This window comes from Lampetra planeri, chromosome 1, assembly GCF_965212315.1.
Source record: "Lampetra planeri chromosome 1, kcLamPlan1.2.h2, whole genome shotgun sequence".
In the NCBI taxonomy this organism is placed as follows: domain Eukaryota; kingdom Metazoa; phylum Chordata; class Hyperoartia; order Petromyzontiformes; family Petromyzontidae; genus Lampetra; species Lampetra planeri.
In genome coordinates this window covers 3,990,137-4,015,262 of record NC_136107.1, presented here as the reverse complement: position 1 = coordinate 4,015,262, position 25,126 = coordinate 3,990,137, and the positions used below count along the sequence as shown (strand labels likewise).

General features: G+C 55.0%; 1 protein-coding gene across 1 annotated transcript in view; it reads left to right on the top strand.

Moving 5' to 3' along the window:
* LOC144723131 (disco-interacting protein 2 homolog C-like) overlaps nt 1–25,126 on the top strand; it is a 168,382-nt gene that overhangs the window by 128,648 nt on the left and 14,608 nt on the right. The window contains exons 12-33 of the mRNA XM_078601714.1: nt 106–229; nt 3,159–3,268; nt 4,249–4,351; nt 4,494–4,558; nt 6,332–6,425; nt 7,611–7,730; nt 8,853–8,967; nt 9,329–9,471; nt 10,074–10,210; nt 11,832–11,912; nt 12,543–12,670; nt 14,029–14,143; nt 14,693–14,894; nt 16,154–16,263; nt 17,385–17,465; nt 18,105–18,228; nt 18,938–19,059; nt 20,294–20,405; nt 21,431–21,540; nt 22,197–22,327; nt 22,510–22,678; nt 23,446–23,616. Coding sequence (XP_078457840.1) covers nt 106–229; nt 3,159–3,268; nt 4,249–4,351; nt 4,494–4,558; nt 6,332–6,425; nt 7,611–7,730; nt 8,853–8,967; nt 9,329–9,471; nt 10,074–10,210; nt 11,832–11,912; nt 12,543–12,670; nt 14,029–14,143; nt 14,693–14,894; nt 16,154–16,263; nt 17,385–17,465; nt 18,105–18,228; nt 18,938–19,059; nt 20,294–20,405; nt 21,431–21,540; nt 22,197–22,327; nt 22,510–22,678; nt 23,446–23,616 — 2,667 coding nt within the window. The remainder of the gene's footprint in view (nt 1–105; nt 230–3,158; nt 3,269–4,248; nt 4,352–4,493; nt 4,559–6,331; nt 6,426–7,610; nt 7,731–8,852; nt 8,968–9,328; nt 9,472–10,073; nt 10,211–11,831; nt 11,913–12,542; nt 12,671–14,028; nt 14,144–14,692; nt 14,895–16,153; nt 16,264–17,384; nt 17,466–18,104; nt 18,229–18,937; nt 19,060–20,293; nt 20,406–21,430; nt 21,541–22,196; nt 22,328–22,509; nt 22,679–23,445; nt 23,617–25,126) is intronic.

The window sequence follows — 25,126 nt, the reverse complement described above, 5'->3', positions numbered from 1 at the left end:
GCACTTGCCCCCCTACAGTCTGTTCAGGCTATATGGGGGAATCTTTGAATTTTTTGTGTGTGCATGTGTGCGCGTGCGTGTGCGTGCATGTGTGTGTCCGTGCAGGATGCCGGGAGCCAACAGATTGGATTCTTGCTGGGAAGTTGCTGCGTTACCGTGGCGATGACGAGCGACGCCTGCTACAAAGGCCTCCCCAAGACGCCCACCGGTGACATCAGCCAGTTCAAAGGTCACTGCCTGCGTGGGGTGGAGGTCGCTGTCGGTAAATGGGGCGATGTGTGGCGGGTGCGGCGCGGATACAAGGTGGTTATGATGGTGATGATGTAACGATTGATGATAGTGATGGTGAGGGTGATTATGGTGGTGATGGCGATGATGGTGGTGATGATGGTGAAGAGTTGGGCATGCATCACAGCGCGTGCGATGTGCTGCTAGGAGGCTGCGTTACCGTTAGACTCCGGGCTGCATCTTATTAGGGCATGGTGAACGGCGAGCAGAGAGCGACGCTGTGTGTTGTGTGTGTGTGTTGTGTGTGCGTGTCGTGTGTGCGGGTCGTGTGTGTGTCGTGTGCGTGTCGTGTGCGTTTCGTGTGCGTGCGTGTCGTGTGTGCGTGTCGTGTGTGTGCGTGTCGTGTGTGTGCGTGTCGTGTGTGTGCGTGTCGTGTGTGTGCGTGTCGTGTGTGTGCGTGTCGTGCGTGCGTGTCGTGTGCGTGTGTGTCGTGTGTGTGCGTGTCGCGTGCGTGTCGTGTGTGTGCGTGTCGTGTGTGTGCGTGTCGTGCGTGCGTGTCGTGCGTGTGTGTCATGCGTGCGTGTCATGTGTGCGTGTCGCGTGCGTGTCGTGTGTGTGCGTGTCGTGTGTGTGCGTGTCGTGTGTGTGCGCGTGTCGTTTGTGTGCGTGTCGTGTGTGTGCGTGTCGTGTGTGTGCGTGTCGTGTATTGTGTGTGCGTGTCGTGTGCGTGTCGTGTGCGTGTAGTGTGTGTGCGTGTCGAGTGTGCGTGTCTTGTGTGCGTGTCGTGTGTGTGCGTGTCTTGTGTGCGTGTCGTGTGTGTGCGTGTCGTGTGAATTGTGGAGTGTGTGTTTGTGTGTCGTAACTTCTGGCCGATAGTGGTTCGCTCCACTGCATTAAGAACCAGGTGACCCGTGGTCAATTCCTGCTCACGATCCATTACATTCACGAATATTTCAATTGGTGCTGATCCTCCCCTGGGTCAACTTAGCCTTAAATAAGTACCTGGTTTCCATGTGTAAACATGAGCGCTGGGGTAGATTAAGGCGGCCAGGCATGGTGTTGGCCACCCATCCTCTGATGAGCCGTGCCGGCCTTTATAGGTGTTTGCTAAAAAGTACTTGCCCCAACAGTCTGGTGAAGGCTGGACGGGGGATATTATAGTAACTTCACCGTAGCAGCACCAACGTGTGCAAGGTGTGAGTGAAATTTGGCACGTGCTACCAGTTGCATGTTACGTGTGGTGTGGTGTGTGACACTGCTGGGTGTGTCACTGCTGCGTGTGGTGTGTGTCACTGCTGCGTGTGGTGTGTCACTGCTGCGTGTGTGACACTGCTGTGTGTGTGTGTCACTGCTGCGTGTGTCACTGCTGCGTGTGTCACTGCTGCGTGTGGTGTGTGTCACTGCTGCGTGTGTGTCACTGCTGCGTGTGTCACTGCTGCGTGTGGTGTGTGTCACTGCTGCGTGTGGTGTGTGTCACTGCTGCGTGTGGTGTGTGTCACTGCTGCGTGTGTGACACTGTTGTGTGTGTGTGTCACTGCTGCGTGTGTCACTGCTGCGTGTGTCACTGCTGCGTGTGGTGTGTGTCACTGCTGCGTGTGTGTCACTGCTGCGTGTGTGACACTGCTGCGTGTGGTGTGTGTCACTGCTGCGTGCGGTGTGTGTCACTGCTGCATGTGGTGTGTGTCACTGCTGCGTGTGGTGTGTGTCACTGCTGCGTGTGTGACACTGCTGCGTGTGGTGTGTGTCACTGCCGTGTGTGGTGTGTGTCACTGCTGCGTGTGTTGTGTGTCACTGCTGCGTGTGTTGTGTGTTACTGCTGCGTGTGGTGTGTGTCACTGCTGCGTGTGGTGTGTGTCACTGCTGCGTGTGTTGTGTGTCACTGCTGCGTGTGTTGTGTGTCACTGCCGCGTGTGGTGTGTGTCACTGCTGCGTGTGTTGTGTGTCACTGCTGCGTGTGGTGTGTGTCACTGCTGCGTGTGTGTCACTGCTGCGTGTGGTGTGTGTCACTGCTGCGTGTGGTGTGTGACACTGCTGCGTGTGTGTCACTGCTGCGTGTGGTGTGTGTCACTGCTGCGTGTGTGTCACTGCTGCGTGTGGTGTGTCACTGCTGCGTGTGGTGTGTGACACTGCTGCGTGTGGTGTGTGACACTGCTGCGTGTGGTGTGTGACACTGCTGCGTGTGTGTGTCACTGCTGCGTGTGGTGTGTGTCACTGCTGCGTGTGGTGTGTGTCACTGCTGCTTGTGGTGTGTGTCACTGCTGCGTGTGGTGTGTGTCACTGCTGCGTGTGTGTCACTGCCGCTTGTGGTGTGTGTCACTGCCGCGTGTGGTGTGTGTCACTGCCGCGTGTGGTGTGTGTCACTGCTGCGTATGGTGTGTGTCACTGCCGCGTGTGGTGTGTGACACTGCCGCGTGTGTTGTGTGTCACTGCCGCGTGTGGTGTGTGTCACTGCCGCGTGTGATGTGTGACACTGCCGCGTGTGGTGTGTGTCACTGCCGCGTGTGTTGTGTGTCACTGCTGCGTGTGGTGTGTGTCATTGCTGCGTGTGTGTCACTGCTGCGTGTGGTGTGTGTCACTGCTGCGTGTGTGTCACTGCCGCGTGTGGTGTGTGTCACTGCTGCGTGTGTTGTGTGTTACTGCTGCGTGTGGTGTGTGTCACTGCTGCGTGTGTTGTGTGTTACTGCTGCGTGTGGTGTGTGTCACTGCTGCGTGTGTGTCACTGCTGCGTGTGTGTCACTGCTGCGTGTGGTGTGTGTCACTGCTGCGTGTGTGTCACTGCTGTGTGTGGTGTGTGTCACTGCTGCGTGTGTGACACTACTGCGTGTGGTGTGTGTCACTGCTGCGTGTGTGTCACTGCTGCGTGTGGTGTGTGTCACTGCTGCGTGTGTGTCACTGCTGCGTGTGTGCCACTGCTGCGTGTGGCTCCCCAGGCTGGCCCAAGCTCACGTGGTTCGTGACGGAGTCGAGGAACGTGGGGAAAGCTCCCAAGGACTGGACCCCCCACATCTGTGACGCGAACGGCGACATCGCCTACATTGAGGTGACTGGCCACTTCATCATCGACCGGGTACCGGGGATGACAGTGATGGTGGGGTGATGGTTGCGAGTGGTGATGATGATGATCGTGGTGGTGGTGGTAATGGCGAGGATGTCAATGGTGATGGTGGTAATTGTAAGGATGATATTGACGGTAGTGTCGAGAGTGATGGTGATGGTGGTGACGATGGTGATGATCATGCTGACGATGATGATCGTCGTGGTGGTAAGGGTGCTGATGATAGTGGTGGTGATGGTGTTTGTAATGGTGAGGATGTCGATGGTGATGGTGGTGCTGATGATAGTGGTGGTGATGGTGTTGGTAATGGTGAGGATGGTGATGGTGGCGGTGGTGCTGATGATAGTGGTGGTGATGGTGTTGGTAATGGTGAGGATGGTGATGGTGGCGGTGGTGCTGATGATAGTGGTGGTGATGGTGTTGGTAATGGTGAGGATGTCGATGGTGATGGTGGTGCTGATGATAGTGGTGGTGATGGTGTTGGTAATGGTGAGGATGGTGATGGTGGCGGTGGTGCTGATGATAGTGGTGGTGATGGTGTTGGTAATGGTGAGGATGGTGATGGTGGCGGTGGTGCTGATGATAGTGGTGGTGATGGTGTTGGTAATGGTGAGGATGGTGACGGTGGCGGTGGTGCTGATGATAGTGGTGGTGATGGTGTTGGTAATGGTGAGGATGGTGATGGTGATGGTGGCGGTGGTGCTGATGATAGTGGTGGTGATGGTGTTGGTAATGGTGAGGATGGTGATGGTGGCGGTGGTACTGATGATAGTGGTGGTGATGGTGTTGGTAATGGTGAGGATGGTGACGGTGGCGGTGGTACTGATGATAATGGTGGTGATGGTGTTGGTAATGGTGAGGATGTCAATGGTGATGATGGTGGCGGTGGTGCTGATGATAGTGGTGGTGATGGTCGGTAACGGGGGTGATGACGCGCGCGCTCGTGGTTCGTGGGTGCGGCTCAGTACAAGACGAGCAAGGAGGGGAGCGTGATGGGCGTCACGGTGTCGCGAGCGGCGATGCTGACCCACTGCCAGGCACTCACGCAGGCCTGCAGCTACATCGAGGGTGTGCGCACGGACACGCACGCATGCACTGCACGCACACACACGCACTGCACACGCACGCGCACACGCACACATGCACACACGCAGGAGGGTTGTGCGATCGCGGTGTTGCTGAGCGGGCAACCGTTGTCTCCCCCACGCAGGAGAGACGCTGGTGAACGTCCTCGACTTCAAGAAGGATGTGGGGCTGTGGCACGGCATCCTCACCGTGAGGGCGCGCAACTCAACACACCACCGACCCCTCTCGTCTAGATACACCGATCCCTCTCGTCTAGATCTACCGATCCCTCTCGTCTAGATCCACCGATCCATCTCATCTAGATCCACCGATCCCTCTCATCTAGATCCACCGATCCATCTCATCTAGATCTACCGATCCCTCTCGTCTAGATCCACCGATCCATCTCATCTAGATCCACCGATCCCTCTCATCTAGATCTACCGATCCCGCTCTTCTCGATCCATAAATCCCTCTCGTCTGGATCCACCGATCCTACGCGTCTAGATCCACCGATTCCACTCGCCTAGATCTACCAATCCCACTCATCTAGATACCACAGATCCAGGGGCGGTTTCTTCATTAGGGCGATTGGGCGACGCACCACCAATCTCAGCCGTTACTGTGCCTCTGGATATAGTCCAATCAGCGTCATGTCACGTTCTGTGGAGTACCGCCTCTTTTTGAGCGATTTCACTCCGGCTGAGAATCGCCCAGAGTGTTCCCATAGACTTACATTCAAATGTGTTTTTTTTCGAACGGCGGGCGCTGCAATGCATTCTCTATGGCTTCCGGGAGGGCTCGCACTAACGTGCTTACGTCATCATACGTGCTTACGTCATCATACGTAAGCACGTTTCAGTCAACAATATTATTTGTCGCCACTTAGTGGAATCTTTAATAAAAGAAACTGAGTGGATTTTAATAATAGTGAGATAGAAACAAACAAGATGTATTGTAAGAGTCACTTTATTTTTCATTAATATTAAAGAAGTGAAGTTGCCTTTACATGCTTAAGCTGTTAATTTATCCATTGCATGGGTGGACCTTATCCTTATCAATCATCCAGACATTTGCCCCCCCTGAGAGATTTTGCAGGATCCGCCACTGCACAGATCCCTCTCATCTAGACCCATCGATTCCACTCATCTAGATACCACAGATTCCACTCGTCTAGGTCCACAGATCCCTCTCGTCTAGATCCACCGATCCTACTCGCCTAGATCTACCAATCCCACTCATCTAGATAGCACAGATCCCACTCATCGAGATCCAACGATCCCTCTCGTCTCCGCTTGGCTCTCTCCCTTCTCCTCGTGCTGCGCTGTCACGGAACGGCTGTCTCTCTCCGATGGCTAAGGAGGCATCGGAGAAGCTTGGTGGTTTTTTTTCCGTGCCGAAGCCTCGTTCTGCGACCCCCGAGCGATCGTCGCCGCGGCCGTCTAGCGTACAATTGTTACAGCAGCTGCACAGATGTGGGGTGCTGCACTCAGCTCCGACCTCGCTGCACTGTGGGTAGAATTCGACGTGAAGGGAGCCAGGCTGAGTGAGGGTGCAGCACTCATCGATTAACGCCCGTCGCTCGCTGCGTCATGCTGTGTGCGGCGCGGTGCTGTGTGCGCGGTGTTTTGCCGTGTGTCTCTAGTTGTGTGTAGGGGAGCGGTAGCGTGGCGGTTTAGCACACTGCGCTACGAACCCGGCAACCCGAGTTCGATTCCTGCTCATGGCCAACGCCAGTGACGATTATCTGAACCGGTCACGGGCCTCCCCGAGGTCGACTCAGCCTCAAATAAGTACCTGGTGTGATGTGTAAAGATCACCACTAAGGAGACAAAGGCGGGCAGGTGTGGTGCCGGCCACCCACCCCCTCGTGTGCCGTGCCGGCCTTCATAGGTGCTACTGACTAACAGCACTTGCTACTCGTTAAGGCTGTACGGGGGATCTTTGTGTGTGTGCGCGTGTGTCTGTGTGGCGGGTGCACAGAGCGTGATGAACATGCTGCACGTGGTTTGCGTGCCGTACTCACTCATGAAGGTGAACCCGGTCTCCTGGATTCAGAAAGTCTACGCCTACAAAGGTAAAGCATCGCTCATCCGCCACCTCACTTTGCCTTCTCTTCCTCAGAAGAGGGTGAAGGCAGTAGTTGCTGGTAATTGTGGCGGTGAATGCGGTAACGAATGGAAGCAACGATCGGCAGTGATGTACAGTGAGGGAAAAAAGTATTTGATCCCCTGCTGATTGTGTACGTTTGCCCACTGAAAAAGTAATGATCGGTCTATAATTTTAATGGTAGGTTTATTTGAGCAGCGAGAGACAGAATAACAACAACAAAATCCAGAAAAACGCATGTCAAATAAACCTACGATAAAAATTATAGACTGATCATTTCTTTGTCAGTGGGCAAACGTACAAAATCATTAGGGGATCAAATACTTTTTTCCCTCACTGTATGTACTGTATGTTGAACTTCTTTCGTACCGTACGTAGCCAACCGTGCGAATGGGAGGTGCGGGATTACGGTAACCTGGCGCGGTGTGTAAAGATCATCGTGGTGCATAATACGGGTGTTTTGGGTTAGATCGCGTAAATATATAAATGTATCGTTAAACCCGCCACCGCCCGACACAACCATTTAGTAAGGTTTGTCACGTAAACAGAACATGCCAATTCGTTTTATACCAGGCGATTATGGATGATATTGGTTGCGCATAGGCCTGCATGTTAAACTGATCATCATGGTGATCAAGATGGTTTTGATGATTAATTTCGGACATTGAAAATTGTAAAAAAAAATACATTAAAATTTTTAAAAACAAATTTTATAACATAAAATTCCCAGCAACAATTGTCCATCTTACCTTCCAGAGTTTGTTTTGCATTGCTCACAGGTGAAATCAGGTGCTCAGGGTTTGTCTTGATCCCCGACAGGCATGCCGAAATATGCCTTGTAGGCCTCGCACATCTTAGCAGATGCTTCCACAGAGTACTTTTTCGCTTTAATCTTGATAAATTGGCCGCAATCGTAATGATGATGATGGTGACAATGACGGTGTTCATGATAATCGTAGTGACGATGACGATGATGATGTCGATGGTGTTGATGACAATCGTAACGACGACGACGACGACGATGATCATGGCGGTGATAATAATCGTAGTGACCATGATGATGATGGTGGCGGTGGTGGTGGTGATCATCCTCGTGACGTACGATGACGATGCTGCTGCTGTTGATGATGATGGTGGTGGTGGTGCCGTGCAGCGCGGGTGGCATGTGTCAAGTCACGGGACATGCACTGGGCGCTGGTGGCACACCGAGACCAGCGCGACATCAACCTGCGCGCTCTGCGCATGCTCATTGTGGCGGACGGAGCCAACCCCTGTGAGTGACCACTCACCCACGCACTCACACAAGTAATCGCCTTGCACTCGCCTGCACACGCCTGCACTCACGCATTCACACGCGCGCACAACGCTCTTCGCATGCACATTTTCCCCGATCACAAAAGCGCGTCGCGCGACGGCGCACAACAACGCGCAGCTGTACACAACAGAGGCAAAGGTCCCCCGTATAGTCCGCAATGGACTGTTGGGGCAAGTGCTGTTAGCGAGCACCTATGAAGGCTGGCACAGCACACTAGGGGGTTGGTGTCCAGCACCACACTCGGCTGTATACAACAGACACCGCTGCTTACTCGTGCACACCTACGCTTGCGCGTGCACACCTTTACTCCCCCCCGTGCACTGTGCATCCGCATTGTGCACTGTGCCTGGCACGAAATCCTTGGTCACATTGTCACCAGTTCTTGGTGATGAGTTAATGATCCACAGTTTACTAAACTAAAAACTAGTTTTTTTATTTTACCAGGTAAGGCCCACTGAGCTGTGTAGGTCTTTTTCAGACGCGACCTGGCCACAAATGATAGCTCGACGAAGTGGCTTATAACTACGTGGAACTTTATCGCAGCCAAATGATCTAAACGCGTGATGTTGATTCTAAATATGGAGGGAAAAACCAGAGGACCCAGGAAAAATCCACACGACCAGAGGGAGGTCATGCAATCTCCAAATATACAACAGGCATCAGGGTCGGGATCGAACCCATGACCTCCTGTATACCAGGCGAGGTAGTTAACATCTCATAGCTACCGTGGCGCCCCAACTAAATGGAGCCCGCGAGTGATTCGATCTCACGGCGGATCCGCCTGCACTGCTGTGTTGATGAGTAAGTTGGCCCTGTGAGTGTGCGCAGGCGGTGACCGTCGGCCACAAAGCAGAGAACAAACCCCTGTGAACAAATTCTACAGAGGCATTGAAGCGATCCACTGCACATCAACCGAAGCGATCTAATTCGAGCAGAGCCTTGTGCGTTGTTATGCATGCAGCCGTACGCAAGAGGAGAGAGAGACAGACAGAGGCAAATGGTGATTGTTGTTGGTGGTGATCGTGTTGCGAGAGACTGCATGTGTGTGTGCGCATGCCTGCGTGTGTGTGCGTGGCGTAGGGTCGATCTCGTCATGCGACGCATTCCTCAACGTGTTCCAGAGCAAGGGGCTGCTGCCCGAGGCAATCTGCCCCTGCGCCGGCTCCCCCGAGGTGCTCACCATCGCCATCCGCAGGTTCGCACCACCGCCTTACCACCGCACCACCACCGCACACCACACACCGCACCACCAACACATGCGGCACCACACCACCGCTTTACCACCGCACCACCACCCCACACCACACACCGCACCACCAACACACGCTGCACCGCACCACCGCCGCACACCGCACCACCACCACACACCGCACCGTACCACCACCGCACACCGCACCGTACCACCGTCAAGCACCGCACCACCACTACCACACTCGCACTACCACATAGCGCCATTGCGGCACACAGCACCATACTGCCGTGACTGTGTGTGAGGGTTCACACGTGGCATGCTGGTGCGTGCGTGCACGCGGGCATGTGTGCGTACGTGCGTGCAGGCCGAGCGAGGACGGGTTGCCCCTCCCCGCGGGCCGCGGCGTCCTCTCCATGCACGGCCTGAGCCACGGGACGATCCGCGTCGACTCGGAGGAGAAGCTCTCGGTGCTCACGGTGCAGGATGTGGGCAGCGTCATGCCGGGAGGTGCGTGTGGCTGCGTGCGTGCGTGTATGCGTGCGTGCGTGTATGTGTGCGTGCGTGTATGCGTGCGTGCGTGCGTGTATGCGTGCGTGCGTGTATGCGTGCGTGCGTGCGTGTATGCGTGCGTGCGTGTATGCATGCGTGCGTGTATGCGTGCGTGCGTGTATGCGTGCGTGCGTGTATGCGTGCGTGCGTGCGTGCGTGTGTGTATGCGTGCGTGCGTGTGTGCGTGCGTGCGTGCGTGTATGCGTGCGTGCGTGCGTGCATGCGTGCGTGTATGCGTGCGTGCGTGTATGCGTGCGTGCGTACATGCACGTGTGCGTGGGGAGCGGCAGTGTCGCGGTTAGCGCGCTGCGTTACGAACCTGGCCACACAAATTTATATTTCAACCGATCCTGGTGGATGTCCCCTATGTCGACTCAGCCTCAAACGAGTACCTGGCGTGGTGTCTGAATATCAGCACCGGGGTGACAAAACGTTATCCCGGCGGGCGTGACGCTGGCCACATCACCCCTCCTCGTGGGTGCACCGTTCCCTCCTTCACGACAGAGCTTGCCCCGAAACGTTATACAGCCTTCGTGGGCGATCTTTTCGTTGGTCTCCAGCCGCGGTGTGCGTGGTGCGGCCGGACGGGGTGCCGTTCCTGTGCCGCACCGACGAGGTGGGGGAGCTGTGCGTGTCCTCCCCCTGCACCGGCACCTCCTACCTGGGACTCGCTGGCATCACCAAGCACACCTTTGAGGTGCCCCGCCCTTCACAGCCCGGCTCTTGCTTGCCATTTCTCTACCCTGCTCTTCCGTGCTCTACCCTTACCCTGTCCTACCCTGCCCTGCCCAACTCTTACCCTGCCCTGCCCTTACTTTACCCTGCTCTACCGTGCCCTGTCTACTCTGCTCTACCCTGCACTGCTGTACCCTGCCATTCTATACCCTGCCATTTCCCTACCTTGCTGGATCCTGCCATACCCTGCTCAGCCCAGCTCTGCTCTTACCTGCCATTGCCCCACCCTGCCCTGCTCTACCCTCCCCTCCCCTACCCTGCCCTACGCTACCCTGCTGTACTCTTACCCTGCTGTACTCTTACCCTGCTCTACCCTCCCTTCCCCTACCCTGCCCTGCGCTACCCTGCTGTACTCTTACCCTGCTGTCCTCTTACCCTGCTCTACCCTCCCCTCCCCTACCCTGCCCTACGCTACCCTGCTGTCCTCTTACCCTGCTGTCCTCTTACCCTGCTCTACCCTCCCCTCCCCTACCCTGCCCTACGCTACCCTGCTGTCCTCTTACCCTGCTGTCCTCTTACCCTGCTCTACCCTCCCCTCCCCTACCCTGCCCTACGCTACCCTGCTGTACTCTTACCCTGCTGTACTCTTACCCTGCTCTACCCTCCCCTCCCCTACCCTGCCCTGCTGCCATGTCCTGCCCAGCCCAGCCCTGCTCTTCTCCACCTCTTGTAACCTTCCCATTTCCACCCGCTCTACCTTGCCCTCGTGTACCCACCTCTCACCTGCCGCTATACACCCTGTCCTGCCATACTCTGCTCTGCCCTACCCAGTCCTGCCCATCCCTATTGTGCCCCGCTGTCTGCTGCCCTGCACAGCACCACGTCAATTAATTTGTGGCTTGCCACAAATTAACCACAGTACCTCGCTGATCTCGTCAAGGCGCGTAAGCCATCATGGTCATCCTCGCAGCGGCTTTTTGGCTAGCCGTCGAACAAATATGGTAACCGCATTGAGTGCTTTCAGATGCGCTTCTGCGGCCGTCTGGAACGCTCTTCCTTCCATTATTAGGAAACCACCGGAGCAATGCACTTTTACATCATCTAGATTGAAGACTAATTTCTTTAGAACTGATTTTTGCGTTTAGTTTGTTTTCCTTCCGCCGCACCTCCGATTAGCACGGTAGGGCTACGTACTGTGCGAAATAAGTTCAACATTCATACTGAGCCATTTATAAAAATAATATTCTAACAGGTAAGGCCCATTGAGCTTTAAGGGTCTTTTTCAGAAGCGACCTGGCCACAAATAATAGCTGACCAAAGTGGCTTATCACGTGGAGATGTATAGCAGTAGCCAAATACTCTAAACACGTGATGTTGATTCTAAATGCGGAGGGGAAAACCAGAGGGCCCGGAAAAAAAGCCACGCGACCACGAGGAGATAAGACACGCAAACTCCAAATGCACAGCAGGCGTCAGGTTCGGGATCGAACCGACGACTTCCTGTATACCAGGCGAGGTAGTTAACATCTATCCACCTTGGCGCCCACACATACGGTCACCACCACCACCACCACCATCATCACCGCGTCGTGCGTTGTATCCTTCTGCCCCCTGAACCGGGCGTTTGCGTGTGGGGGCGGCAGGTTTTCCCGGTGGACGACGCGGGAGTCCCCGTCAGCGAAGTCCCCTTTGTGCGCAGCAGCATGCTGGGATTCCTGGGGCCCGTGAGTTCCTCGCACACGGACAAAACGACAGAGACGCACGCAGAGAGAGAGAGACGCCTGCCCGAGCAGCGAGCGACCGCAGCCTTGCGACGCGACGAACGCACGAAACTAAACGCGAGCTCGTTCACTCGGATAGCGGCCACCGAGTCTGAGAACAAACTTGTCGTCGCTGTGGGTGGACATTGTCACGGCACGTGTGGCCAGACAGGAACAGCGCAGCCCGCGACGGCCTAGATGACCGCGCGTGCCGTGTGTCGGAAATGCATTTGTGTGTGCACGTGTCCATATCTGCGCGTGTTTGTGCGCATGTGTGCGTCTGCATGCATGTGTGTTTGTGTCTGTACGTATGTACGTAGCGGCAGCATAACTCGGCAACCCGAGTTCGACTCCCGCTCATGGCCACCAACACCAGTTACGTTTACTTGACCTGGTCCTAGGCCTCCCCTAGGTCGGCTCGGCATGAAATAAGTACCTGGTATGGGGTGTAAATGCACTGGGGAGACCAAGGCGGCCAGGTGTGGTGTTGGCCACCCACCCCCTCATATACCATGCCGGCCTTCATAGGTGCTAATAGCGCTTGCCTCAACAGCCTGTGTGAGGCCTACATGGGAGATCTTTGTCTTTGCGCAGGGCGGACTCGTGTTCGTGGTGGGGAAGATGGACGGGCTCATGGTGGTGGGCGGCCGTCGACACAACGGGGACGACATCGTGGCCACCGCGCTCGCCGTGGAGCCCATGAAGTTCGTCTACCGCGGACGGTGAGCTTGCGTGTGCATGTGTGCGTGTGCGTGTGTGCATGTGTGCATGTGTGCGTGTGCATGTGTGCGTGTGCATCCGCACATGCGTCTGTGGGGAGCGGTAGTGTATTGTAGCGGTTCGAGCGCTGCGCTACAAACCCAGCGACCCAGGTTCGTTTCCCGATCACGGCCCAATGCTTTCCCCTAGGTCGACTCAGCCTCAAATGAGTACCTGGTGCGGTATGCTCACTAACAGCACTTGCCCCAACAGTCTGTTCAGGCTATACGGGGGATCTTTGTCTGTGTGCATGCGTGTACAACGGAGAGCTGAGAGCGGCACTCTCAACAACGAGCCGAGCGCCGGGCGGCTAAAACGTCAGCGAAGGCGGCGCATTGGGCACAACAGGTGTTGCGTCTACCATGTCCGTCAGTCAACCCATGGCGCCGCGGTCTGTCCCGTGACCTGCTGGTGCAGCGTGCGGCACACGTGGGCGTGCGAGGGCACGCGTAGCAACGTAGCCGTCACGCTGTGCTGTACGCGAGTGCGTGAGTCGATCGTCTCAGCCTGGTCACCATCGCGTTAAATTTAGTTGTGCACTCAAACGGGATAAATTCCAGCTGACAGAAATTTTAAAAAAATTATCTAGTTTGACTGTCATGTGACAAACGCAACTCTCAGTGGCGAGCACAGCGGGTGGGGAAGGTGCTGCCCCCCGACCGTGTGGAGTGGAGGTCACTTGAAAAAGGCAACTCGGAGGGTGGCACTGAGAGAGATACGGTAGCCTCGTGCCATGGCGCCGAATGCACGAATAGCATGCAAACGGGGGCAAAATATTAAATGTTAAAAGTGTGAGCTTGTACGGGCACTGGGGTACCTCTGAGGTACAAATAACCTTGACATATTATGATGTCTGGTCAGTATAGAAGGCCAAAGATTCCAGTGGCATGCGCAAACAGTTGCAGAGCCATGCCTCTCACGATAATTATGCAAATTGACAAAATCTTGGGCTTATTATAACCAGCGAGCGTGCGTGTGTCTGTGCGTGTGTGGGGAGCGGTAGTGTTGAGGTTAGCGCGCTGCGCTACGAACCCAGCGATCCGGGTTCGATTCCTGATCACGGCCAACACCAATGACGAATATCTGAACTAGTCTTGGGCCTCCCCTAAGTCGACTCAGTCTCAAATGAGTACCTGGTGTGGTGTGTCAACATCATCACTCGGGAGATCAAAGTGGCTGGGCATGGTGCTGGTCAGCCACCCCCTCTTGTTCCATGTCAGCCTTCATAGGTGCTACTCATGAACAGCACTTGCCCCTACAGTCTGTTAAAGGCTATACGGGGGGGGGGGGGGGTGGATCTTTGTCTTTTGCGTGCGTGCAGCATCACGGTGTTCTCCGTCACCGTCCTGCACGAGGAGCGAATCGTGGTGGTGGCCGAGCAGCGCCCGGACGCCTCGGAGGAGGACAGCTTCCAGTGGATGAGCCGCGTGCTGCAGGTACAGCGCTCGCTTGCTCGCCCGCCCGCTCGCTCGCCCGCCCGCCTTGTTAGCCGCTAACGAGGCAACCTGCCAGCCGCCACGGCTCGGCGGGCTGCGTGACCTTCGCGGGGTCGGCGATCGATGCCTGTGGCCCCCAACGTGGGCATCGTGAAACGCCCCCGCAACGCCGTTGGCGCCGACGCAGCCGGAAGTCGCCTGCCGTCGCAATTGACACCCTTCCCACCCCCCGCTGCGCATTTTTTTAATTGCCCAGCCATTAAAGTTGTGATAATTCATAAAGCTCCTCCTTGCGTGGCCGTAGCTACCCCAAGCGTTATTTGACGAACAGATAACAAATCTCAGTGGAGTATCAGGAGGTTAAATGAAAGGCATCGGTTTATTGATTTCACTCGTGACCTCCTCCTCGTCCCTCACTCTTATCTCTCTCGCTCTGCTCCGCACTGCCTCCTCCCTCGTCCTGACCCCCCCTCCCGCACCCCTTCCATGCTGTACCCCTCCCTTCCCACCCCTCTACATTACCCCCCCTATCTGCCCCCCCCCCCCCAGGCCATCGACAGCATCCACCAGACGGGCGTGTACTGCCTGGCGCTGGTGCCGGCCAACACGCTGCCCAAGACGCCGCTGGGCGGAATCCACCTGTCGGAGACGCGTCAGCGCTTCCTCGAGGGGGCCCTGCACCCCTGCAACGTGCTCATGTGCCCCCACACCTGCGTCACCAACCTGCCCAAGCCGCGGCAGAAGCAGCCAGGTGCGCGTACGTGTGTGCGTGCGTGTGTGTGTGTGCGTGCTTGTGGGTGCGTGCGTGTGTACGTGCTTGCATGCTTAGGGAGCGGTAGTACTGCGGTTAGCGCACTTTGCTACGAACCCGATGACCCGAGTTGGACTCCCGCTTACGGCCACCAACACCAGTGACGATTATCTGAACCGGTCCTGGGCCTTCCCGAGGTCGACTCAGATTTGTAAACATCGACACTGGGGAGACAAAGGCGGCCGTGCGTGGTGCTGGACTCCTACCCCCTTGTGTGCCGTGCCGGTCTTCATCGATGCTCGCTAACAGCACTTGCCCAAACAGTTTATTAAGGCTGTACGGGGGATCTTTGTCTTCGTGTGTGCTTTTGTGTACACGTGTGCATTCTAGATTTGAAGCTTTCGTGACTGCAAGGAATCATAATCTTAGGTTGTTCGGGAAAAACCACGTAGGTAAAAAATAAAATAAAAAATAATAAAAGTAATAATATAAATAAAATAATATAATAAATACCTACGTGACTTTACCGAAAAAACCTAAGATTACACGTGTGCATGTTGATGGTCTCAGCCAGGTCGTCAACGGCCGCACAAAAAAATTTGGTTCTGCAATTAATTTAGCCAATTTCCATATCTGAGAATTAAAACATATATCGGTTTGGCTATTACTGCTCTCACATGGCAGATCGGATGGGAAAGTGCGCCCTCTGCTGTGCGGGCAAGGTCATAGGCAAAAGGGATCTCGGAGGTAGCTCTGTGAGATCTGCTTTCTCCGGCCGGTCTCTGACATTGGTGGGGCTGTACCGCTCTGCGAGGAATTGGAATGGACGCTTTTTCGTATGGCATGATGCTGACAGCACTAAAATGAGCAACCAATTGCACCCGCTTTTGTTTTAATTGTAACGCTCCGTGTTAAGCTGAGCTCTTAACAGTTTATGATGCTGGATCTAATCTCCAGAAAAAGGTAAAATAAAAATTGTCAACGTATACCACTTTATATGCTGATAAAACCAAATTAATGTGCATATTTGCCCACGTGACAACTTGAATCGATTAACTGTGTCGGGTAATGGGAGGTCGGTTACAGTTAAGATTTGGCATCGGACCTTCACGGTGATCCGACCCGAAAGAAACTCAGAAGTGAATGGTAATGCTGGCCGAGAGAGTCTGCATATGAAATGCACCTCCCTGCATGCAAGGAGGGCTGAACGTGGGGCTGGGCGTCCATATGTGGGTGGCCCCTCGTGTGCGCTCGTGCAGAGGTGGGGCCCGCCTCCGTGATGGTTGGGAACCTGGTGGCCGGGAAGCGGATTGCGCAAGCGAGCGGGCGAGACGTTGGGCCTCTGGACGACAGCGAACACGCAAAGAAGGTGCCGGCACTCTGCACGCTCCACATTGCCGTGGCCACGTTACCGTCTCATGTCGTTGGATCACCACGTGCAAAAATATAGTCGAGTCCTGCAGTTTTTCATATCAGGGCTCTACGACACATTCGACCACTATTGAGTCGTGTTGTAGGCAACGTGGTGACGTGCAGCAGAGCATCGACAAGGCTCGATTATTGCGATTCGCTACTCTACAGGTTGGCTACGTATGGTGCGAAAGAAGTTCAACATACTGTACATACATAGGGCCCAGAGCCGCTGACCATGCTGTTGCAACCATCAGGCTGCGACAACGCAGTCTTACACAGCGTACGACGGCTCACACACGAGTACGGCACTTCTGGTGGTCCGTTGCTGGATGAGGGCTTCCCCAGGCTGTGTGCTGTTGGTGTGGATTATTTGACCATACTTCGCCACACCGGTCAGTGCGGGCAGGGTGGTGAATGGCGGTTGAGCATCGATGTTAGAGCAGAGAGATACAGTCCGTTTGTTTTCGCTGCACTGCCCTCTGCTGCCCATCACCTAACTCTGCAGCAGCAGCCTAGAACAGGCTCAAACCTGCATTCCAGGTTATTTGGGCCTTACCTTGTAACATAAAAAATTAACCCGTAAAAACAAAGTTTTTCACTATAAATCCTTTATATGTGTGGCGGCTAGAGTCCTCTCGTCCTCTGGCTTGAGATGGCTGCCACCTATGGGTCAGATGATTGCCTGCCACCATTAAGCAATTGGTAATTAAATATAAAAAAAAAATTCCTAAAATGTGTAAAATTTTGGAAAAAAATTTCACGAAAATAAATTGTCACGCACAACGAGTCTGTGTGCAAAATGTCAGCTCGATTGGATCACGGGAAGTGGGTTAAAAAACGACCGAAAGATTTGCACGGTCGTAAGCGCGCAAGCAAGCAAGCAAGTGAACTTAATATAAAGGATTTAAAAATAGTAGTGCTGTAGTAGTACATCGCCCATAATTCTCACAATGAGCGCGTGTCCCCGGAAAGCGAAGAGTGATTTTTTAAACTCCCCGCGTTCCCTCCCTCGCTCCCTCGCTCGCTCGCTCACCCCGCTGCTCTGTTTCTCCACGTGTCTCTCCGCCGTGTCCACAGAACCTGTTCGTCGCCGAGCTGCTGCAGTGGCGGGCACAGAGCACGCCCGACCACACGCTCTTCATTCTGCTCAACGCACGGGTACGACGCGCGTGCGAGCACACGCGTGACGCGCGCCGACGCGTCGGTCCGCACCCAACGTGCTCATGTTGTTGTTGCAACTTTGTGGATCACTTGCTGTTGTTGTTGTTGTGGTTTGGATTATTTACAATTACCCAATGTGTGCGAACTTCCATTTGCGAGCTGTAACGTTCAAGCTCATGGCATCAATGGAGACAAATGTTGGTGATGGAGACGTCGAAAAACGCAGACGGAAAGAATCGCCATTCTGTCAATGAGTCCCTGCTGAAACACAACGAGCCGGTGATGGAAACTCCACACTGTTATGGCGGGGGCCAATCTTATCAACAATGTAGTTTCGGTAGACCCCACATTTTTTTTTATTTCATCACGTTGGGATATAGATATTGATTATCACGACAGCATGGATGGGGATGATAATGGTGGTCATCATCCACTACACCTACGTAATTTCAATAATGTAAGTGTCGTGGATGATGATGATGATGACATTGACGACGACGACGATGAGGAGCCAACCTAGGCAGGAACTTGAATTCTGGGTGGGACAACCCACCGACAGCTTCCCCACGCTCCCAATGACCCCTGTGCCTGCCCCCCTTGCCCCCCTGTGCCCCCCACCCCGGCGTCTTCCCACAGGGCGCCGTCGCGAGTGCCGTCACGTGCGTGCAGCTGCAGCGGCGAGCGGAGCGCGTGGCGGCCGCGATGGCCGAGAGGGGACGGCTCAACCCGGGCGACCACGTGGCCCTCGTCTACCCGCCCGGTACTCGCACGCAAAGGCAAAGATCCCCCGTCTAGCCTGAACAGACTGTTGGGGCAAGTGCTGTTGTTAGCGAGCAGCGCCTATGAGGACCGGCACGGCACACGTGGGGGCGGTGCAGCCAGCATCTAACTCGGCCGAGTTTCACTCGACATTGCTGTTATTTACACACCGCACCAGGTAGCCATTTAAGGCTGAGTCGACTGAGGAGAGGCCCAGGACGGGTTGCAAATATTCGCCACTGTTATTGGTCGTGAGCAAGAATAGAACTCGGGTCGCCAAGTTCATGGCATAATACCCCAACCATTGCCCCTTCGCTCCCCGCAAAGATCCCCTGTGCAGCCTTAGCAGACAGTATGGGCAAGTGCTGCTAGCGAGCGCCTATGAGGGGTGGGTGGCCAGCACCACGCCCGGTCGACTTTGTCTCCCAAGTACAGATGTTTACACACCGTGCCAGGTACTCATCTGAAGCTGAGTCGACCTAGGGGAGGCCCAGAACCGGTTACGATAATCATCACTGGTGTTGGCCGTGAGCCGGAATCGAACTCGGGTCTTTGGGTTCGTAGCGCAGCGCGCTAACCGCTACACTCCCGCTCCCCACACACTTGCAAGCACACGTATGCTCACGCTCGGACGCGTGTGTTGGTGTAAAGCTTTTGACCGTAGCTGTGTGCGTGTGTGCGTGTATTTGCGTGTGTGCACGTGACCGCAGGCATCGACCTGATCGTGGCGTTCTACGGCTGCCTCTTCCTGGGCTGCGTTCCTGTGACCGTGCGGCCCCCGCACCCCCACAACATCCCCAGCACCCTCCCCACTGTCAAGATGATCATCGAGGTGTTTGCCGTACACCCTCACCTGCTTATACACACCAATGCCAAGACCCGCCATTCGCCACTAAGTGACAGTGATCTCACCATGGCGCCTGTGCCAGGCCAGGTGCACATTGAGGCCACGTGGAGTGTCGAAAGCTCGCTGACAGGATTTCAGGGGACAGACCCAGGTGCTATAGGTTCACTGACTGACTGAGATGACTGACCGATGCACCACCTGTGCCCCCTTTTATGCCAACTTGCTGCATTTCTAGCCGCCAGGAGCTCCGCTCATTGTTGCGAGCGTCGCTTCTCTGCCCTCCGTTGTTGTCGGAGGGCGACTGCCTGCAACTGACCAGTAGTAGCGTCCTTCACGAGCCTCCTCCATATCAGGCCCATAATCACCCTCAATCCACTTGTGAGAGCCAACTTTCATTACAGGGAATTTTTTTACGTCATATTTATGTTCATGCAGAAGGTTTTTGGGTTAAGTCGCGTAAATATAATTAATGCGATGACATTAACCCCCCTTTGATCTTCGCACCTGATAGGCACACGTTGATTTCATCTTCTTACTCTAGTTGAGACCGAAACAGGAGGACTTGTTCTTCATAATTCTGGCAAATCGCCTGATGAGGCCGGTCCTAATCACCAGCGAAACGTCGTACTACTCTTAATTGTAAATGTGGGTTTACTCTCCAACACACCGGTGGTGCTGCAGTAGTAACTAATTGGCACATTTTGTTTACGTGACAAGCCTTACTAATTGGCTTCCTCGGGTGGTTGTGTGTGAAGGACATATTCATATTTACGCGATCTAACCCAAAAAACCTTGATTACCTTTGCCCTGGCTCTATTTTGTAGCGTTCGCTCCGATTTCCGTTTGCTTCGTTGTTGTTGTTGTATTTTTTACATATTAATTTTTGGTGACCCAGGCCACTTGCAAATGAGACTCACGTCCTGGTCTCTTGAGTTCTCACCGCCTGGGTGAAATCTGAGTTGACCCATCATTTCGCCTGTACCTCTTCCTCCTTCCACTGGAACTCAAAATCCCACATATAATGAATGAGTTATCACAAATACAACATCATAATTGATGTATCTGCTTCACACTGAACCGGAAATAATGGATCACTTGAAATTCTACCCAATTGAAAGATTCCACGTCCGGCTGGGACTATATATAGAACGGCAACCTGACCGCTCTCTGTGTTTTGTCTCCTGTGGTGCCGTGACCTCCGTGGTCCCGGGGGGGTCAGGTGAGCCGAGCAGTGTGCGTGCTCACCACGCAGACCGTCATGAAGCTGCTTCGCTCCAAAGACGCGAGCGGCACCGTCGACATGAAGACGTGGCCTCCCATGCTGGACACCGGTACGACTGCTCGCTCACTCACTTGCTCTCTCTCTCGCTCACTCACTCGCTCGCTCTCTCTCTTGCTCACTCGCTCGCTCTCTCTCTCGCTCACTCGCTTCACTTCCTCGCTCTCTCTCTCGCTCGCTCACTCACTCGCTCTCTCTCTCGCTCGCTCACTCACTCGCTCGCTCGCTCTGTCTCACTCACTCTCTCTCTCGCTCACTCGCTTCACTTATTCGCTCTCTCTCTCGCTTACTCACTTGCTCGCTCTCTCGCTCGTGTGCTCACTCGCTCGCTCGCTCTGTCTCACCCACCCACTTACTTGCTTGCTCACTCGTTCGTTCACTCGCTTACTCACTCACTTGCTTGCTGTCTCTCTCACTCGCCCGCTCACTCGCTCGCTCGCTCGCTCACTCGCTCGCTCACTCACACATTCGTTGAAACACGTGCTGACAGCAGCAACAACCGCCATTCGCCACTAAGTGGCAGTGACATCACCACGGCGCTTGTGTCAGGCTATGTGCGCTTCAAGTACACGCGCTGACACGCTCGCACATACACACGCACTCACGCGCACGCACAATCTCACGAACACGCGTTCACACGTGCAAGAACGCACGCACACATACAGAAGAAATCGTATGTAAGTTTTGTCACATTTTGTCATAGAACACCCTCGGGCACGTGGGTGTGAGCGCCGCACCTTGAGATTCGGTGTGAAATTGAAGATGAGTGACAGTGATGAAGGCAACTGATCTCTCACGGGAGGCTTTTCATCTAAGAGTTGTGAAAACTTCTATATATACGACTTGGATATGATCGCTGCGGGATCATCGCGGCGAAATGTGTGCGCGGTTCGCAAACACGTGGATAACACCGGCGAGATGAATTCGACCTTGTCATGGGACTCCCCTAGGTCAACTTGGCCTAAAATGCGTACCTCAGTGGCGTCTTGTAAACGAGCACCGTTAAGACAAAGGCAGTCGACAGCGTTCCATACGCACAAGTGCGTGAGGCTGCCCGCGTGACGTTTGCGCGTGCAGACGACCTGCCGAGGAAGCGGCCGCCACAAATCGTGTCGCTGGGCAGCGCGGACGCCCTGGCCTACCTCGACTTCAGCGTCTCCACCACGGGCATGCTCGCTGGCGTCAAGGTGCGTGCGTGCGTGCGTACGCGACTACTGTTGTCTCTCTGAGTGTAGGTTCAACTAAAAGCTAAACCATTTTTGGCGGTTTTTGTTGAAACGAGCGATGGGAGAAAGGATGAGGCTGCTTGGGGAGCGGGGCACGGTGCCACGTGGCGTTGTACACGTGGTGTGCCACACGTGGATTAAACTAAAAACTGTAGCCTATTTTTATTTTACCATGTAAGGTCCACTGAGCTATGTGGCTCTTTTTGAGAAGCGATCCCGGCCACAAATGATAGCCCAAATGAAGTGGCTGATCACGGTGATGTTGATTCGAAATGTGGAGGGAAAAACCGGAGGACCTGGATAAAAAATCTCCGTGACCACGTGGGAAAGAGACATACAAACTCCAAATATATAGCAGGTGTCAGGGTCGGGATCAAACCCATGACCTCCTGTCTACCAGGCGAGGCAGTTAACATCTCGCCACCGTGGCTGGTTAACAGTACTGGGTTGTGGCGCTGGCTAAACCGTGCCCTGCTGTGCCGTGACAGCCTGAATAGGCCTTCGCTCTCGGCTACGCCTGTCTGCCTTGGGGTGCGTGCAATCACGGGCTGCGTGCGTGTCTGCGTGTGCCGTCTGTGCGTTTGCCGTGCATGCGTGTCCGCGTGCGCGCCGCCCAGATGTCGCACGCGGCCACGAGCGCGCTGTGCCGCTCCATGAAGCTGCAGTGCGAGCTGTATCCGTCGCGCGAGGTCGCCGTCTGCCTCGACCCCTACTGCGGCCTGGGCTTCGTGCTCTGGTGCATCAGCAGGTCGGTGCCGCCCGTTGCCACTATAATACGCACCTTCCGATTAGCGCGGTCGGCTACGTACGGAGCGAAAGAAGTTCAACGCACACACTCCGCGTCGACGACGCTCGCCTGCGTCGCGTTTGCGCGGTCGCCGGCTCGCTGTGACGGCACGTGTGTACGTACGTACGTGCGCGCGTGTGCAGCGTGTACTCGGGCCACCAGTCGATCCTGATCCCGCCGTCGGAGCTGGAGGGGAATGTGTCGCTGTGGCTGTCGGCCGTGAGCCAGTACCGCGTGCGCGACACCTTCTGCTCATACTCCGCCATGGAGCTGTGCACGCGAGGCCTGGGCGCGCAGACCGAGGCCCTGAAGGTCAGGTTTTCGGCGGATCTTGCCGCCATTCCGTCCTCTTGTGTTTCACGTGCCCGTGTGCGTGTGAGATGATACGTGGACATCGACTAAGAAGCGTGCAACGAATGCGCGCTTCGAATTGCGCCAAGAGACCAAAGGCGAACACGTGGACCGGTGAACACACGCAAGTTAGAGGCGTCACATTGACTGTTAAGAAATAGTCATTGGGCTTGGGCCCGACGCATCGCTGAAAGTGCTGGAAGTGGTCGACAATGACGGTGAAGTGGGAACCAAAGGAGGACACACACCCGAGAGAACGCCTTCCTCGGAGATGGAGTTACAACATCAACGCATGTGTAGAAGCGAGATGGTTTAATTGCATCAAAACTCGTGAGAGATGGAAACGTCTTGGGAATTGATTTGTCCACCAGTGGATAGCTCGTGGCTGTTGATGTGTGTGTATCGTTGTGGGGAGCGGCAGTGTAGCGGTTAGCGCGCTGCGCTACGAACCTGGCGACCCGGGTTCGATTCCCGCTCACTGCCAACACCAGTGACGATTATCTGAACCGGTCATGGGCCTCCCCTAGGTCGACTCGGCCCCAAATGAGTACCTGTACAATGTGCAAACATCGCCATTAAGGAGACAAAGGCGGCCGGGCGTGGTGTTGGCCACCCACTCCCTCGCGTGCCGTGGCGACCTTCATAGGTGCTTCTCGCTAACAGCACTTTCCCCAAGCGTCTGTTAAAGGCTACACGGGGGATCTGCGCGTTTGTTGTGGCGTGTGCAGGCACGCGGCCTGGACCTGTCGCGCGTGCGCACGTGCGTGGTGGTGGCCGAGGAGCGGCCCCGCATCGCCCTCACTCAGTCGTTCTCAAAGCTCTTCAAGGACCTGGGCCTCCACCCGCGTGCCATCAGCACCGCCTTCGGCTGCCGCGTCAACCTCGCCGTGTGCCTGCAGGTACGGGAGCCGTCGCCCACGCGCGCCCTGCCCGGGGCCCCCCGCCATCCGAAGGCGGCTAGGGCCACCCCCACCGTAGGCCTTCAGGGTCTCCTCCAGGACCCCCACCGCCACCCCCGCCCGTCCGCCCGTCCGCCCGCCCCCACTGCTCCCCGCGGCTGAGGCCGAACTGAGCGGTGTGAGGGGAGAGCCCGGAGCTGTGATTTGAGTTGATGTCGCCATCTCGCTCCCCTTTCTGCACCTCAATGTAAGGTGACCCCGTGCCCCTACTGGACATCTGTGGGAAATGAGCTTCATAGCTCATCGGATTCCTCCAGGATGGATAAGGATTCCGATTGCTCTCGATCAATTTTTTCGCACGCGTGCGTCACCGGGAGTCTGCGCGCACCTCACCTCTGACCTCATCTCAAATCCACATGGAATTTATTGTAGCTGCAGACATTTGTATTTTACTATTCTACCTTCTCCCTTTACTATGTTCTATGATTTAATATTCATCCTTTTTGTCTGGCTTTGTTACACGCCGTTTTGGATGCGATGATATTTTTAAATCACTTTACCGGTTCGTGGCGTACGCTTGAGAAAACGACTTTTGGGAACTGCACATCGAGGCTTGTGCTGAGAACGCGCATTAAAAATAGAGATGCTGCTGCTGCTGCGTTAGAGATCTGTTTTAGCCGGGCAAGAGTTTGTGGAAATGGGGCGATCATAAATATTGACGGGAGTAGCTCCTTAACATCGGCGGCGCGCAAATTCTATTCAACACTGAAATGTGAGGTGGGGTGTTGGTGCATTGGTTAATGGACTGTGCTGTAAACACACCGACCTGAGGTTTTATTTCCCAGCCACGGCTAACACCAGTGGCGAGTGATATCCAACTGTTCCTGGGCACTGGACCAGCTTCGTGAGGCAGGGCTGAACAAGCCCCGCGACAGCAACAATGGGCGGCTAGAGAAAATCGGCGCGTGCCGTGGGGTCTTGCCGTGAGATGAACATTAGTCTGGGTTGACCCTTTTCAATACCGCGCGCTCTACAAATCGCGCGCGCACGCTTGCATGCTAGCTCTTTTTTACAATTACTCACACAAACAATGAAGACGAGCGGGGTCGGGTTAGGTTTTCCGTTTTGTTGACTTCTGTGAAATCTCCAGCAGCCCAGACGAGTATGTCTCGGGGAGGCAAGCTGGGCTCAGGGGTTTATTTCTGTCACCGGGCCAAGAATTTTGCCGTCACTGGGGCAGAATTTTCCCGACGCCTCGGCCTGTGACTCGCACGACGGAGACCGCGAGGGGTTCACCCCGGCCCCCGACTGCTTCCAAGCCGTCCGTGTTTCAAGTGTTTGACTTATTTCTCTCTTCTCCATTTTTCTCCCTGGCTTGCAAATGCCCCAATCCTCTTTCCATGCACATTGCCACCTCATCCCCCCCCCCCCCTCCAATATCTCTCTGTCTCTCCCCATCCCAATCTCTCTCTCTGTCACACGTACATTTTTAAACATAACCTTTTTCCTT